Genomic DNA, 17680 nt, shown 5'->3' with positions numbered 1-17680 from the left:
TAAGGATGTAGGGAAAACGATGCACTTGATACAAGAAATCTTTGCAAAAATCGTAGCTGCCAGAAATTTAAACTAGCAAGCTGCACTCTGATTCTTCCTACCTGTTTCGACAAGAGCTCCTTGCACAGGGTATAGAGAGTGATGAACTTTCGAGCTAGAAGCCTAGCTTCAACGAAACCTTCAGCGACCAACATAATTTCGCAAATGAGCTCAAAGTCTGGAACAACCATTGCACAAGGCCTAGTAAAAAATACAGAGAGACCTTTAAAACAATTTCCCCGTCAGCTAATGTGTAGCAACGTTGAAAAAATGCATTGTGAAAAAATCCAATGTGTAGCCAACTATAATGAAGATATTAACATCGAACAGGTAAATTTTGCAATTGACTGTAATCAGAGTCACAAGTGTAAATACAGAATTGTTTTCATGATATGTCCTGAGTTAAATATTTTGCTAATAATTTCAATATCGTACTTTTGAACGAAACTCTAAAAGCTTAAACAAAGCACTCTTTGATTGATGTTATAATCTTAACACATAATTTTGGACATACATGATGGGCAAAGAGAAACAGTCGAGAATTACCTTATAAAAACAATACGTATTTGCATGTAAACATAAAATTCATCAAATAGGAAAACTTTTATTGTAAAAATCATTTATGAAGCTAACCTGAACAAAGACTTCAGGTTCTCTGGTAGCTCGGTTCTTCCAGCATAACCCGGGTTCATCGTGATGAAAATTCCAACAGTTGGAATGATGGAGATTTCAACACCCTGGAAAATGAACCTGCTTTTCTTGTCGCGTATAGCATCTTGTACTGACTTGACCTGTACGGCTATCACAGACAGCACTTCAATTGATATTCTGTTAAATTCATCAAAACAACCCCACGCTCCTGTTTGCGCTAATCCTTTGTAGATGTTTCCACAACTCTAATTGTGAAGAGAAAACAATAAATTACAAAAGACAAAACTTCACATGCCAAATAGACAAAATACTTCGAAGAAAATGTCCAAAAACTTTTTGAATATTGAAACAAGAGAAATATAACATACAGTGGACAAGTCTAAAGCTTTTATGGAAAATTGAATTTGCTTTCAAAAAGCGGGTGTTTAGAGATAGAGATCTAGAGGAAATTGAACACCCTATAATACCGAATAAATCAAGGGTAGCGATCTGGCTCCATAAGTTTAGATAGTTAGTGCACCTTGAAATTCTACATATTTTTGAATAAGGAGGCTTAACTCGTAAGATCCATACTTGAAAGAACGAGGGTTAGAATTTGGACAGTGATTGAGCCTAACCTTGTAATCCATCTGTTCAGAGCAGTTGAAGACGTATACCATAATTCCTAAGGCTCTCCCAAGATCCTTTGTTGTCTCTGTTTTTCCAGTACCAGCTGGTCCTGCCGGAGCTCCACTCATTGTCAAGTGAAGCGACTGTGTGAGTGTTATGTAGCATCTGTGGAACACAAAATAAGTTGATAGTTAAAAACTGGCCAATAAAAACAATTTGAAGAGTAAAGAAATATGTTCACCCTTTATAAAGCAAGTAAGCCACACTTTCGAAACTTCACTGTCATATGCATGATTAATGTACTGTATTTTGGGACAGCAGTCAAAATTCATTTGATTTCAAGGAACAATCTCTTGAATTTTCCATCCAGAACGTCAACTATATTTAAAAACAGAATTTCTAAGACTTTTGTAAACAATTTCATTATCCATCAATCAGTTCTAAAGCAAACTCAAATTCATTTAGATTGTCTCTACGTGATTTTAAAAAGCTGTTTCATTAAGGAAGGAAGGTTTTAATACCTAAAGGAGAAACAAAGAAACGCAACAGGAGTGATGAGAGTACAACAGAGATGAGGAGTAAGTCTGTAAAATGAAAATCACCTGTCAGTCAAAGGAGTGATGACAAGGCGAGGTGTATTCCCCAAGTACTCGTATGAATACTTGAACTGGGCATCACATATATTGGCAAAACACTCAGCCTGGTTGTCATCCCACCGATGTCTGAGCTGGCTCAGCCACAAAAATGCCTGAGCATTCTCGACCTTCTGCGATATTAGTTTAGCAACCACATCACGGGCATGCACATCAATTGTGCAGATGGTCATGATTTTTTGTCGGTCTCCTTTTGAAAGATCACCAATCAGCATGTTGATGAGAGCTGTTAGTTGCAGAATCTAGACAAAGAAGAGAACACAAAGCATGGTTAGGAATGGAACGAAATCTTCCATAGTCTTGGATAGCAAAGATTTGTTTTTGACAAATGCACCAGTAAATTAGCAAAAACACTCATGAGACTGTTAACAGCCTGTTACTTAAACATGTCAACATCTGGATAAATCTAAAAGTTCCCTAACAATAACTTCATTTGCAACAGTTTATAATTAGGCTGCACTATATAGGAAGGTTTAGCAATCAACAGTCTCACAAAGCAGATATTGCACCTGTTTTCTATTGTATTCCTTTAGAGCACTCTCGTACCCCTCTTCAAGTCGATTAAAGGCAATGTTGACTTCTGTTGTCCACCAAATTTGTGTTCCGCACAGTGCAACCTACAACGTAGATATATAAAGTAAGTAAGCATTTTAAGGAAACAAACCTTTGCAAAACTCCCCCCGGCAGCTAAGACAGACACACTTGGAGATGCGACAATTGAAAATAGGATAGGATTTCAATAGCAGAAATCAAACATACCTGGGCAGGAAAGTCAAATAGCCATTGGTCCCTTGGTTTCTCTTCATACGAAACAACTGCTTCGGACAGCTCGTGTCTGATCGTGCTTCGCATTGTATCAAGAACTCTGTTTAGCCAGACCTCCACCTGAGAAGAGCAGTATTATATATACTTAATAATAGATGCTTGCTTAACAATAGCAAGGTATCTAGACTGGAAGGCCACAATATTACGTCTAAAAGCAGTTTTGCTAAAATAATGTAAACATGAAAATATTTGTATGCTTGGAATTACAATGAAAAATTGCTTTATTCTTTCAGGCGACCAGATACTTTGAGTTTGAAAGTTGAAGCCAGAATCATGGCACGCCTTCGAAAATCAAATAACGCTTGGGAAATCAAGAATCGTAAGCACAAACCATTCTTGACAAAAGTGGATCTCGATGGTTCAATTAAATGTAATGCGAGTTGTAATGAATCTCTCACCTGACCATTGCAATCACACGCCTGATCAAAAGCCACATACTCTCCTTCCTTACTGAACATTCCAATTGCTTCCTTTGTTGGCGTTCCATCTTCTCCGTCGGTGAATTTCAAATTTGCCACATTGTCAAAGAGTTTTGCCATATGACGGCATACCTGGGGTTGAGCGAAGAACCAGATTTAACGTGACTTAGAGAACATAAAATGACACATAGAATCGTTTATTGAAAAAGTTGGGCCTTTTCACGGATTTACATTATGTATATCCAAAAGAGGGAAAGGGAGAGAGAGAGAGATATCCTATTGATAGCCGAGAAAGACTTAGCAATCAGTCAAGTATTAACGGCAACAACGGCGAAATACTGTCCAAAAGATAGTAAGTGATGTATACAAGAACCAAAATACTGCTCTCCTCTCATACTTCTCCAACCACAACCAAACCTTTACCTGAGTATCTGTCACCAGTAGAACCCTAAGGTAACGCATGCAACTCCTCTAGTATGTCACCATGCAAAAGTTTAAAGCGAAAGACAAATTACCTCAACTGGTTGGTTTCCTTTGGAAAGGATATCAAGCAGATCTGCTGCTGACACGAAGTAGAAACGTGGAAATGCGAGCCGCTTTGTTTCCAAATACTCGGCCAATGCTTTCTCACACAATGCCAGTCTGAAAGGATAAGACCCCAAACATATCTACAATCGCATTACAGAAACCAAAAATCAATTTAAATAGCAACAGAATTTTTTTAGCTGTAAAAAGAGTGTCGTATGAAATTTAAATCGATTGCTTTCCTTGGGCACTCTTTGGCATATAATTTTCTACAAATTTCTGAAATTGGAAACCTAACTTAAGAGATTAAGACAACACTGTGATGCAAGGACAAAGAATAAAAAAGAATTGTACTTTCAACTGTCTTCTTTTGCATGATTCGGTGTCATAAAATACAAGCTCTGATGATTCCAACGAGTTAAAGAAAATAAAAGATTTAAAGCCGAGAGTGTCAGATTGACACAGTATACCTCTGAAAAAAAAAGTTACAATAGTACAAAGAAACTATACCTCTTTTGTATGTCTTCTAATTCTTCATAAAGACCAGGCTTGCTGCAGCAAACTACGACATTTGGTGTCTTTTCGGCTTCACCCATCAGGGCCTGTTAAGATGGAAATCAAAAAAAGCTATAATTGACAGCTATAGATACAGCAGTGATCGATAAACAAATATTTGGTTGTGTTATGTCAAGAAAAGGTAAACCTAAGTATCAAGCAGTGGAGATACAAATTCATTGATGTGAATGTTTGAAGGAAAATTGGAAACTCTTAAAAAGATGACTTTGTGCAATATTTTGATCTCCTATTGTAAGCACAGCTATGGGTTCATTTTAAGATAATTGTTTGAAACATGTCTTTCTGAATTTCTTGATCTTTATGAGAACTTAAAATCAGAGAATCATTATAATTAGCTGTGCAAGAAAGTTTAACGATAAAAAACATAAATTATGCAAGTGCAGCAAGCAAGAGAATTCCTTTTTAAATAAGGCAAATGAATCAATATGTACGTTTAGGACAGACCTTGAAATCAGAGTCGATTCCATCGAATCTTGCAGAATCCTCGGGCAATTGGTTGCGAATGTCCTCTGATCCAATAAAAATACTTTCCAAATGTGACCAAGTTCTTTGCACTTCAAGCCAGATTCCAATGACTGAGTCAGCAGTTGATAATTTCTTTTGCCAAGAAGAAACCTCTTCGAGGAAATGTGCAATGTATTTCGATGTGATCAGGTTTTGCAGTTGGACCTGTGTACAAAAATTAAAGTTTACACCGTAACGAAAATGAACACTATTTATGTAAACCACGGAGTAATATGTGTGAATTTATTTATTTAACAATCCAAGAAAAAGAAAGGAAACCTGCGTAACGGTGAGTAAATGTAAGTTACTGCCCTTGTAATAAGGTTTCCTTTATTTAAAGGGTACTTGTACAAAGCTTTGGTCGCAAGGAAGAAATTGTACCACAAACTTGATTGTTTTGTTGCATGAGGGTGTCTGTCATTGAAAGGCATTCATTTACGGAAGGTTTGCCAGGCACAAGTTGCCTGATGATCGCATTAAGCGTGAAACTCAGAGTATTCACGCTTGATGCGATCAAATTGGAATGGTCCTGTTCTATGAACCAAATAGCGTAATATGTAGCAGATGGCTGCTACGTCTTGCAATACTGAATTGCTGATTTTGATGAAATTACTCGTACTGAAAGCCATAGCTGGAATTCTCATATGTTCCCAAAATGAGCCAATTTCGCATCATTGAAAAAAAGCTTTTATAGAGTTGTTGAGTGGCTATGAAATATGCAACCTACCTGGTTGTCTTCAAGTGTCTCAATCAACTCCTCATTTGCTTTGACCATTGGTGTTTTTGTGCCAAGATGTGGCTCATACTCGAATTCCATTGTCGACCAAGTGACATTCAATTCGTTGAGAACCTTTTCCATTCCAAGTTCCTTGGTTGCTTTGTCAACAATGTTCCTTACATCGTCTTCAAATTCGTGCAGATTAAGGGCTAGCAGGTCTGCCAGCGATGTTTCTTCGTTCATCAAGAAAGTTACCTAAGAAGGCCGATGGAAATGATGCAGTTATATGAATGCATAAGTATAGGAGACAGAAGCAAGCAAACGGAACGGAGAGAACCATCTAAACATACTACATTTCCCGTTCAAGACTTACAATGCTAGACAGACGCTATTAAGATTCAGCCCCCCTCCCTTGTTTTAAGAGCTCGGTCAAAATTTATAGCTTTGATAAAATTATCGAATTACCTTATTGACTAGGCTGAGAATTATCAAAAATATCTTACGTTTTCTGAGCTTACAGTAGCCATATAACATATAAGCTTCAACAACATAGACTGTTTTATCCCCTATTATGTTGGAAATACGATACCAAGTATTATCTATGGGAAACTGTGGGGTCTCTTAAAATCGTTGTTGCGCAATAAGAAGCAATGTATTGGTATTTCAACAAAACAGCTACAGCAAAAAGTGCAAGACAAACCTTGGTGGCAACCATAAGTTGTTCCCAATGCCTCTCTCTAATGGCAGGGTTCTGCAGTTCTCCCACTGCTCTTAAAGACGTGACCATGTTCTTCACAGTTGAATCAAGTCCTGTGAATGCATCCCAAGCTCGCATCTCCTTGTCGAGTGATCTGATGTCCTTGACGAATTTCTTGCACTCCATCTCCATAGTTTCGACATTGATATCCTTCCAAAGGGTCTTCTTCCAATCATCGATGCTTCCAACCACAAGATAGATCATATCCCAAAGTGCCTTAAGCATGCACACCTCTTTTCTGCACGCCTTCAGCTGCTTGTATTCCGGCATGTTCACCTCAAACAAACTTGCTGATTCCGCGATTTCGCCCATTTCTTTTTCCATCTTACGTATCTCTGAGTTCCACTACAAAGAAAAGGAGAAAACCAAGATGTTAAAATTCACTTAAATATAAGCACCTAAATGGTTATTCTTTAAAAATATAAATAGAGAAAGACTCAGCTCAAAACTGGTCATTAATCTATTAATCAAGTTGTAGTTTTTTTCAGGGATTAACTACGTTAATCATTATTTACAATCATCAAAAGAATAAAGTTTTTAAGAGTATTTTTAAGGCAAAACAATTCTACGACATAATTAGTGTTGAAAAAATAGACAACAAAAGCCTACCTTGTCGATGTTGGAGTATGGATTTTCAGAACTGAACATAAACGGAGCTGTCTTGCGGAATTCTTCTCTAAATTCGTGCTGCCTTACCTAAGAAAAAAAATTATTTTTGTAAAAAAACGATCACGTAAACTTGAAAAAGCGTTGCAATACGTTTCGAAGTAGAAACTACAGGCAAAGAAAAATGATTTGGGATTTCACGTACATCAAAGCTGGCGCATTTTCGACGGATTATAGAAACCTCTGTTGCTTGCAGTGGGGCAACTTGTTGTTTGACTGTGACTGCTATCTTTTTCGTGTTGTTCCATTTCTCTGGCAATTCCTGCAAAATGAAAATTCAATAGAACTGTAGGCAAAGAAAAGATGCTCTGAAATTAAAGCTACAACTGTTGAATTAACCTGTGATGAGGCAACTTTTAAAGTGCAACAAAATTCAAGTTTTTAAAGATCTATTTAGAAATTTCACAGTTGATTTATTGCTCAGTAGTTTATCAATTGTCAGGGTTTGAAATAATCAGATTCATTGCCAAGTTTAAAGTAGAAAACATGTGTCTAGGAAAGAAATTTTACTCGTGCAAAGGGTAACTAGTAAATTCCAAAACATTAAACATTGTGCAAGCCAAAGAAACATTTAGGACACGGAGAAGCTTTGCTAATCGAGGAGTGTTCTGGTCCTTTCTCTCGACGTGACCACACCTCGTGATTCCTTTGCTTGGAATTACAGAGAGGTGGCGACTCTCCTCACTCTGGGTGAAAGTTAAGTCATGCCAGGGACTCGAACCACGGACCCTTGGGTCTGTAGTCAGCGCCTTTAGCAACTGAGCCATCCTCACACCTAAATTTGTACCATCTTCATAAAACAGCAGAAGAGAAAAACCTACTTGCAAAAGTGCATGGGTGTCTTCTGACATTTCTTGGTCATAGCTTTTCAGCAGTTCAATCGTATGCTTGAGCGGTTCGAACATGGCATCAGTTGTGCTAGTTCGGTCTTTTACTGCCATTAAATGTCCCATGACGTCAACTAATCCATTGTAATCACCTTCTTCAACCTCTTTGGTCAAGCCAACATCAGTAACTTTGATGAATTCAGCAAGGTCGTTTAAGCTTAACAGAGAAACATAATACCAATTAGTACTGCAGTGCAAAATTCAATATCACTGACATCTTGATTTTCAGGTTCACAGGCTTGAAGCACCGGTCATAACATCGGAAATGAGGGTCAGAATAGTCATATTTACACTTTTGCTGTTTTAATATTGAATAAGATAAAAAAACTTTTAAGTCATCAAATTAGCAAAATGATCAAAAGGGTCTAAAGTTCAAGAGTAGAAGATGCTTTGCTCGATAGATATATAACAGGGGTAATGTTCATATTATACCCGGTTGCTAGATATGTTAAGGATAAGAAGTATAAAATAAATTAATTGCCAACTCTAGTTTTCATTTCAATAACCGTTTCTAAGGCAATAGCTAAAGTTGGGGTAGGACGACCTCTACAAAGCTTATGGATCAAAGGCCTTCAAAAGGATTCTAGCAAAAGGGATAAGAAAAAATAAAAAATCAGGTTCATTACATCTGTCATATCCAAAGAGACTCAAACCACTTTTTTTAGCAAAAGCCCGGGAGGGGGTTGCTAGGCCTCTGTATCCCCCAAAGGCAATTTAAGTTTTAGGAAACACAACATACCTGTTCGTCACGTGATCGATCAAGTGCTGCTTGAACATAAAGCTCCATCTTTTCACTATATTCAGCAGTGCTTGCTTAAAAGGCTTGGCATCAACTCTAAACCAGTCGTCGAAAATCTTCAGCCCATCGATATCTTCAACTTCGGAGTAGATTTTCTCGTACGTATCAATCTAAGTTGAGAATACGTGCCATTATGGATTCTGCTATGATTTGTTATCTGTCATTGGCATTAAATAGGTACAAGTATTTGCAAGAATGATAGAAAAATGGTTCGTAATATGTCTGAAGAAACTCAAGTAACATGACTGTTTAGAATAACAAAGCAGTTAATAAGTTGCTACAGATCATTTGGACTTAAATAAGACTAGTCCATTGATAATAACAACAAATTCTGTGCCAAGTTACCTGTTCCTTGAATTGCTCCAGTGTAGGTGGGTTTTCTGGGACACCCTCATCAGCATGCATTTCAATTTCCTCAGCAGTCAAGACGTGATTGTAAAGCAAAAACTGTCTCATAAATTCCTGCCTGTCATCCACCCACAAGTATTCGTATGTGCTGAACGAGTTTCTGTATTCATTGACTTTGTTCATAATGTTACTGACTCTCTCCATCAGCTCTTGCTTTATATCAGACAGCTCGTACATTTCTTCCATATCAGGCTGCAAAGAAGATAAAGAAGATAATACAAGCCATGGTTGTTTTCATGGTTTAAGACTTCTTGTATCAATACTGAATCGTCAAAATCAGCAAGAATTAAGACTTTGGATATGTCGTAGCCTTAAGGGTACTATAAACTTCCTAGTTTGTATTGCTGCTCTCTTTAGCTAAAACCCTTCGTCGGTACGGGGATAAAACCACGGGAGAAGGATCTTTTAGTAAAACCTAAAACAAACAGTTTAGAAACCTAATTGCAGAAAATAAGCAGTAAGTCTAAATGGAATTTCCGAGTTGATTCTACGGAGGACTAGGCCGAATATTTCAATGAAATACTAAAATCGATGATCAAGCTGCTTTGCCATGTTTTTGTAGGTACTGAGTTTCTCTTGGCCATGTACATAGACTGTAATGAACATAGACTATGAACATGTACTGTAATCAGCTGTTACCTGGTAGTGTTCGTGGCCATTATGAGCTGCAAGTCTCATAACAAGCGAAGATTGCTGATATACATCCACGATAATCCCGTCGATTAGGTCATAAAAGCCGTTTTGCACATTGTAGTCAAGGGATGGAACGAACACCATATCTGGGGCTTGAAGCTCAAGTCTCGCCTCAAACAGTGGGCATACTTGATTCTTTGAGTCAGTGTTGTCAAGGAGGTAGTTCAAACTGCAGCTTATGCAGTGGAAGAAGCCCTCAACCACCATGTCATCCAAATACTCAACGTACGCCTTCCAATGTTCAGATTCTTCGCTGCTTTTGAAACATGACACGTTATCAGCCACCAAAGAATGAATCTTTTCGCCTGCATCTTTAATGAGGTCGTATCTTCGCTTTTGATACTGATCTCTCTCCTTAAAGGCAAGTTAAATTTTCTCATATACATCTTTAAAGTAAACTAACCCTGGTGCAGTCGCTAGATAAATGTTATCAAACAAAATATAAGCTAAAGTTCAAGGTGAAATGTAGCAAGAGTGACTATACTTAATGCGAGCTATCAGCTTAGGAAGTATTGAAATTCGCACACTGACTACGCGTTGCTGACAACTTATGATAAGAAGCTGGCAAAACATTACGCTTCTATACGACTACAAGAATTCTTCACCATTTTGCAATTTAAACAGTAATTTTTGATACATTATTGCATTAGCAATTGATACAACGAAAGCTTTGAAATAAAGAACTGAATTGAAGAATAGAGAATTGATTAGTTCATAACAATTGGGTCGAATTGAATTTTTCCAATTTTTTTGTAAGAGACAAATAAACTTGAAAAGAAGTCATTCATTAAACGAGTGCTCGAAACGCCAAATTTACCTCAAGATTAAGCAAGAGTTCTTTCTTCCCATCTTTTCTTTCATACAATGGGGTCTCTGTCCACTTGTTCATGAGATTGTTCATAGATTCAACGTTGTTTTTAGCCTGTCTCACGCGCTTCTCCAAATCATATACCATGTCTCTGGTTTTCTCAATGTATTCCCAAACTCCTAATGAAAAACGACGATCATGCATAAAAAATCTCTCAAGGAATTAAGAAACAGTAACGAGCTTTGGTTTTTACAGGGCTTGGGGTTTCAAAGGCAGGATCAGATTCACAAACTGCAGACAGAATAGAGAAAGGAGAAAGGTAATCAAGTTGCTACACGTGAGACTCAGTGTAGGGACACAATCCAAAATTATGCATTTTAAATAGCATAGAAAACTTTCTGTTTAGAAGCTATCGATGAGAAAGTAAAGAATGCATGACTCGTTGCTATTTGATAATGATCCACATTGATTTTCGCAATACAGATGAAACCGAGCAATGAAAAATATTCAGTACTTTCGTTAGTCCACAGCTAGAGTAATCTGCATGCTTAATGGCTATTGAAACCTTATCTTTTAAATCATGCTTTACTACAAGATGAGCAACGCATGGTACGAAACAAAGGAAAAGTAAAATATACCCGATGAGTTCCATGTCAAGCTTTTCTCTGCTTGCTCCAGCTGTTGGTCAATCTCCTTCAACTGATTGTCGATTAACGGATATTCGACTTCGATTATTGTCTCTCTTATTTGGTTATACCAGGCGACAGTTAGATCCAAATTGGCGCAGTATTTGTGGAACTCCTCGTTGCGCGAATAAACAGTTTTTGCACTGTCGGGTATTGATTCCATCGATTCGCTGTCAGTAGTTTCCAAGTATTTAACCTCTCTTAGAATTGCAACAAGCTGCAAGGAAGCCATTAAGCAATTTAACAACGAAAATCTAAGTTATACGCACGAAAAAATCAATCCTTTCTCTTACCCTGCTAATACAATACAATCTTAGCCTAAAGAAATTAGGAATAATATTTATGAAAATTTCTTCACACATTTTTCAAAATTACATCTAAGTGCCGAAAAAGCTTGTTGTAAGCCAAGTATTAATATGAGATAAAGATATGAGATATGAGTTAAAGGGACTGCTTTAAAGAAAATATGCTGACCAATTATCGAGTGACAGTTGGTTAGGCTTGTCTAGTGGTGAGCATGAACCTCAACAACAGCAGTATAAATACCTATGATTGACCAGAGTTTGAAAGTTTCATTGATAGCCAACAAGTGGTCTTGAAGTTTCTTACAACAAGAAAAGATCTGAAGACTGCTCGATAAAATCAGCTTTTCAGTGTTTAAAAAGCTACCTAATACTGCTTGGTAGAAAGAAACGGGGATAAAAAAACATTAGATCTTACCTGAGGATCAAAATTAACAGATATCAGCTGTGTATTAGGATCCCTTGATATGAGTGGTTTATCCAAGTTCGCTTGAGAAACATTGCTGACTCCACCAGTCCATTGACTGTATATCTTATCTTCATACCTGAGATTAGATGTCAAAAAATGCACAAAATAATTTGAGGTTCCTCGTGAACATCGTGTTTAATCATAAACGTATGTCCAGAAAGCTATCTATACGGCTAATAAATATATACCTTAAAGAACGTGTTTATAAAGACGTAAATAAATGCAAGCATTTGATGAAAATTTTAAAACTAACCTTGACAGCAAGTTGTTCATCTCATCATACTTAGTGAAGATGACTTTGGCCTCTTCCGAACCCAACGAGCTGTAAAATAAGCGGTACATAAGCAATATAATTAACAGATAATTATATGTCATAGAAATTATCATTTGTAATTAGCTTTGTAATTATATCATAACATTGGTATCAAGAATATAGAAACAAAGTTAGCAAAGGCCTGAATGTAAGCAGAACTTTAAATTCAGAAAGAAACCAAGCAAAAGGTGATAGCAATTACTGAGGGAAATTTTTGCTCATCAGCAAAATTGCAGACTAGCTCTGACCCATATTGGTCAGAGTTAGAAACACTACAGGTTACGTAGGGATCTTAAAAACATGAAAATCAAACCTTTGGCTGAAGGATAACTTCAAATTGAAGAGTGGGGCTTTAAGGCGATTACGTAGTTCTTGTGCCCATCGCAAAGCACCTGCAACCGATGGCATGTTCTTGTTGACAGGGCCTGAGCTTTTTTCATCTTCAACACCTGTGTGCTCATCAAAAATTTTCTTGACCTCATCAAGGTCTACTTCGATCATTTGCAGCAAGCAAGGATATCTTGATTTGAAGTCCTCGTGGATAAGAGGTCTCTCAAGCAAGGAGCCAAAAATATCTACCATCTACAACAAGCATAAAGTAGTCCAATTAAATCAGGTTGGAGAAATGTAAAACATTGTTACAATATAAAATTGATTTAACAATATAAACATATTTTACTTATAAGTATTTCAACCTTGTTAGAAAATCTTTTAACTTGTTTTTCGAGAACAACGTTAACAAGCGTGTTTAATCTCATTGGTAAAGTTAAGTAGTCAAAATGATATAGTGTACAAGAGAGAGTGTACTCTACCAGAGATAACGCATATCTGACCAGACATGTAGCATACCTTGAAAGCTGATTCCACACCAGAGCAATCGTCGAAGGCTTGACAAATGATTGCAGCCAGTCTTCTGTCCAGATCGTTGATTTTCAATTTGAATTCAACATAATCTTCAACGAAAGCCTAGGAAAGAAAAATAGTTAGTTAAAAATATAACTTATACACAAAAAATATACAAGAAAATGTGTTTTTCGTTAGTTTATCAGTTACTATCGAGGAAAGGACTGCGTCAGAAATAGCAACTCTGTTGCTGGAGAATTGTGTATCTTGTTGATCGTACTTTAGTCAACGTTGGATGGATAATTTACATGAAATCAAACTGTTTCATTCATGAGCCTGTAGCATACACCCTTGAAAAAAGTTTTCTACAACTTCAATTACATCAATAAACTGCCTAATTACTGTGGCTTTGTTGATTTAAAGAGGTAAGTAAGTTAGCAGGGCAGCAATTCCTTTTTTGTCAGTTTTAGTATTTATTGTTGAGTGCAATCATTTAACTGAAAATCGCAAGATTCTGTCAAAAATTATCTGTGCGATGCTGTATGGTCACTTTTCTATTAAAAATATGCATATGAGAATATGCAACAGTAAAAAGATAAAGGGTGAAGAAATCAGGTCCAGCAGAAGATCCACACATAGGAGAAGTGAGGGTTAGAGAGATGCAAAAACAAAACAAACAGTGAAGCTTTGATAAAAATTAGCAAACCTTTTCAAGTGGGTTCAGTGTATCATAGGTCCTATTTGAAAACACAGCAACGGCCTCTGTGAATTCATCAAACACTTGCACGACATCATGACTCAATGCCTTTCCTTTGACACCACCAATCTCAACTTTTTCTAGCTTACTGAATTCTAGAGATGTCTCGAACAGGTCCTGGACGATTGAAAAATCAAACAAAATGAATGATAAGAAATATAAGCAGCTTAACAGTAGACAGCAAAAACAGTGTAACTTGTTGTCTAACGCTTCAAAACTTACTTTTAACGGATAATTAATATCCTTTGCAAATTTCTGACAGACGTTATGAAATAGTGCTGATGGTACCAAACGAGTGGCTTTGGAGCAGTATTACTGCTTCACAAGTTAAGTATCACAACATGCTTTCTTGGTAATACCTGCAAATTTCCAAGAATCGTTCTCTAAAACACAACTAGCTAAAAGGAAATTATGTCAACCTTAATGGAATCCAGCCAGTCAACAAAAATCTTCAAAATGTATTTGTTTTCATACTAATTTACTATTAATACTGAAGGGGCACTATAAAAAGATATAAATCGCAGATTACCACATAATGCACCTACCTCAACCAGTTCAACCCTTTTGATAAACTGATCAAACCTTGTGAAGACCAAATCATTTGAAAACTCCCACTTTTTTACAGGCTCATCATTCTTGAAAAATTTATCAATTGAGTTTCGAGTGTTCTCAAACTGTGCTTTATATTCACAAAGAACACCAAGGCAACATTTGATTTTCTCCATCGCTTCTTCTGGCTCGTTTTTGAATATCTCAAATGGATCCAAGTATGTCCTTGCCTATTATAAAGAAGAAGTAAAAAGTGTAAATAAGAAGGAGATAAGTTGCCAATGCTACTTCCCTCACAGGACACTCTCAGGAAAAAACACTAACAAGTTAAACTGATTTTAGTTTTTAACTGCATAGTCTTCAATCCTTTTGTCAATTAAAAAAAACGCTCAAAAGCTAATGCATAACCAATTGGATTAACAAAATAATTCATTGGCCCATTCATTCAAATTAGAGAGAAAAAACTTGGGTGAGAAAATCCGATTTTTAACCTTGTCTCAGTACAGAAGCTGGATAGAGGTAGTGTGTTCCAATTTCACTCAATTCTAGGATTTTGGCTGTTATGGATAATTCTAAAAGTCACAATTTCAGTATATTACTTATATGTTATTACTATTCATTAACCTTACCAGTTCAATGAGAAAGTTTCCAATCTCTTGCAAGAGAACAATTATTCTTCCAGGATGGCGATAATATTTTGAGTTGCTCCATAGCAGGCCAATGACATGAAAGAGTGGTGCCATGAGGACTTTGATCTCAGGGAAATCTAGTTGCTCAAAATCTTCAAAGTGTTTTCTCAGTGGCTTCAAATGAGTGCTTATGTCATAAGCTTCATCTAGGGCTGTACAAGATAATACATCACATACAAAATGTTACATGTAAAAAATATACCCTGAAAAGGCCCTATATCATTGGTGGTGACTTGAAAAAATTCAGAAAATTCTTCAAATCAAAATGTCTTATTTTGAGGTCTTTAGAAATGACTGATTCAGGCATGCAAGAAATGATAAAATAATTTCCGACAATAAGCAGACCACTACCTCAAATTTTATCTCATCCAATTGACTGAACATTTTTGGGTTTGTAATGGATGAAGCAGATTCACTAACATTCATGGTATATAAAAATCAAGCATGCATTTTAATAGTAAATTAAACTACACAGTAATAAATGCAAGAAACAAGGAATTATAGCCAAGCAACAACTTGAGAGTCAGTCAATCCCCCTTCATTTCCAAATGAACATGTGCCCATATATTTCCAATGTCAAGGATAATGTAACAGAGCAGTATTCACTTCCAGGCTTGCTGAATTTTCATAATTAAGTTATCTCTGATTACATAAACACCCCCCACTTACCAGATACAACATCTTTGAACATTTTTTTGAATGCTGGAAAGTAACTACTTTGTGATTTTTCAAGAAGCAGTGCCATTTTTCTCACTTTTTTGTCTCGCAGCTGCAAAGAAAAAAGGCAGTTACTGGCTATATATAGTGAAATGATATTTCATACAATATTTTGTGTCCAAGAACATCAAGCAACAAAAAATTGCAGTAGGTGAAATACAGTTTTTTAAATAAGACATTTTGTGCAACAATGAAAAAGAAAATCCTAGTCAAATAATCCTTGGGAACTGCAGCCATTGAAGAAAGCATGGGAAAGCAAACACATTGCATACTGAATTACATTTTGTCTGACACCCTTTAAAGTACAAACATCTGACAATGACTCAAGGCTATCAAAAATTCATACCCAGACACAGATCAAAAGTAACATGAGAAAAATAAAAGTGTGTTTGATGGTTCCTTGTTTATCAACAATTGGTGATAAAGTATGCTGCCTTTGCTCTCCTGTGCTACATTCAAAGAATCTAATCATCTCAAATTGAAGTTATGTGTCTTTGAGGCACCACACCACTACCTAAATGTGGAAACAATTTAGAATCAAAGATAAAAAAATATTGACAAAATACCTGCTGAAATATGCATTCAAGATTTGTTGCTCGAGCATTCCAGAAGTCAATCTCAACAAAAGGGATGGGATTCAATCCTTCCAAAAGTGGTTGAGCTGAGTCTCTTTTCAGAACTGTCTGTATCTGATGTGCCCAGTCAATGATAACTGACTCAACAGCATGAAGTAAAGCTCTGTCTACAACCTCATCACTGAAATGCAAAACAATATGTACAGATCATTCCAATTCAAAAGAGACATCTTTGTATCCATTGAATGGTTTTATATTTTGTGTAACTTAAATGTTATATTTTTGGGCAACACAAGAGTGTGACAAAATTTCTGCATTTGATTTCTAAGGGGTATGGGGTTCCATTTTCACATTTCTGTGTCACTTTGACATGAAAAGGATTATATGCACCACATAATATAAAAATTAAAAGAAGAATAGGTGAACTTCAGGGACAATGAACTAGACATTCCTCCCCCCACCCCCTAAGATTTTACAAGTGCCCTCTGAGGAAGAATAAGTGTCCCTTTAAGGTTAAAATTTTCAGTGTCAACTTTGCCAAAACACTTTGATGATTTAGACCATGATAGGTGCTCTCTAAAAAAGCTGTGACCCCCCCCCCCTAGCTATGAATGCTTCATAAATCCATGGGGAACTTTCCAATATTCCCTGTTACAATGAGGCATTAAAAAGGGGATTTAGATGCAATATATCTTTTTTTCGTGTCATTCTTCTAAAGAAGAGTGACAAAAGACTATATTCCATTTAAAGGCTTCTGCAAAAAGAACTTAGCAAATAGAATTTAGCAAACACCTTGTCAATATCTACCATACTCTGCAAACTGGAGTACAAAAAAATCCTCCAAAAATGCCCAAGAATTAGTTTGCAAAAATATAGTCCTTGGGCTTATTTTAGAAGAGGGCATATTAAATTTTATAGTAAGTTTATGAAACTTTCCAGATCATTCATATAGACATTTTTCAAAGGAGGGGGCTTAATCAAGGATTTTTGGTTTTACTTTACAAATCAACATCGTATACCAACCTTTTTTGGATGTTTTCGATATTTGCAGCTTTTTCTGCTCCAACAGGCAACGGCAACAGTGTCCTTCCCTTGACTTGTCCAGATATCACAAAAACATTGTTTTTCAACTGATGGACATGTCTCATAATATCTTGAGAAACGACTGCTGGCCAGCTTTCATGATTTCTGCTATTAGATAGCAATGGTACCAAAATCTAGAAGTTGAAAAACATTTTCATTA

General features: G+C 36.5%; 1 protein-coding gene across 1 annotated transcript in view; it reads right to left on the bottom strand.

Moving 5' to 3' along the window:
* LOC135691736 (dynein beta chain, ciliary-like) overlaps positions 1-17680 on the bottom strand; it is a 40960-nt gene that overhangs the window by 22335 nt on the left and 945 nt on the right. Inside the window, exons 2-31 of the mRNA XM_065209692.2 lie at positions 17461-17654; positions 16429-16618; positions 15815-15914; positions 15086-15297; positions 14453-14686; positions 13857-14024; positions 13157-13273; positions 12621-12889; positions 12248-12316; positions 11944-12070; positions 11176-11440; positions 10547-10716; positions 9676-10083; positions 8974-9228; positions 8569-8738; positions 7764-7986; positions 7088-7204; positions 6886-6972; positions 6220-6621; positions 5529-5774; positions 4742-4966; positions 4232-4323; positions 3712-3838; positions 3176-3328; positions 2712-2837; positions 2462-2569; positions 1902-2194; positions 1308-1464; positions 673-935; positions 102-240 (exon numbers count right to left, since the gene is read on the bottom strand). Coding sequence (XP_065065764.2) covers positions 102-240; positions 673-935; positions 1308-1464; positions 1902-2194; positions 2462-2569; positions 2712-2837; positions 3176-3328; positions 3712-3838; positions 4232-4323; positions 4742-4966; positions 5529-5774; positions 6220-6621; positions 6886-6972; positions 7088-7204; positions 7764-7986; positions 8569-8738; positions 8974-9228; positions 9676-10083; positions 10547-10716; positions 11176-11440; positions 11944-12070; positions 12248-12316; positions 12621-12889; positions 13157-13273; positions 13857-14024; positions 14453-14686; positions 15086-15297; positions 15815-15914; positions 16429-16618; positions 17461-17654 — 5706 coding nt within the window. The remainder of the gene's footprint in view (positions 1-101; positions 241-672; positions 936-1307; positions 1465-1901; positions 2195-2461; positions 2570-2711; positions 2838-3175; positions 3329-3711; positions 3839-4231; positions 4324-4741; positions 4967-5528; positions 5775-6219; positions 6622-6885; positions 6973-7087; positions 7205-7763; positions 7987-8568; positions 8739-8973; positions 9229-9675; positions 10084-10546; positions 10717-11175; positions 11441-11943; positions 12071-12247; positions 12317-12620; positions 12890-13156; positions 13274-13856; positions 14025-14452; positions 14687-15085; positions 15298-15814; positions 15915-16428; positions 16619-17460; positions 17655-17680) is intronic.

The sequence above is a fragment of the Rhopilema esculentum genome, chromosome 13, assembly GCF_057945365.1.
Source record: "Rhopilema esculentum isolate cy_ngs chromosome 13, ASM5794536v1, whole genome shotgun sequence".
Classification (NCBI taxonomy): Eukaryota; Metazoa; Cnidaria; class Scyphozoa; order Rhizostomeae; family Rhizostomatidae; genus Rhopilema; species Rhopilema esculentum.
Note: the sequence above shows the minus strand (reverse complement) of the source record. Positions and strands in the feature narration are given on the sequence as shown.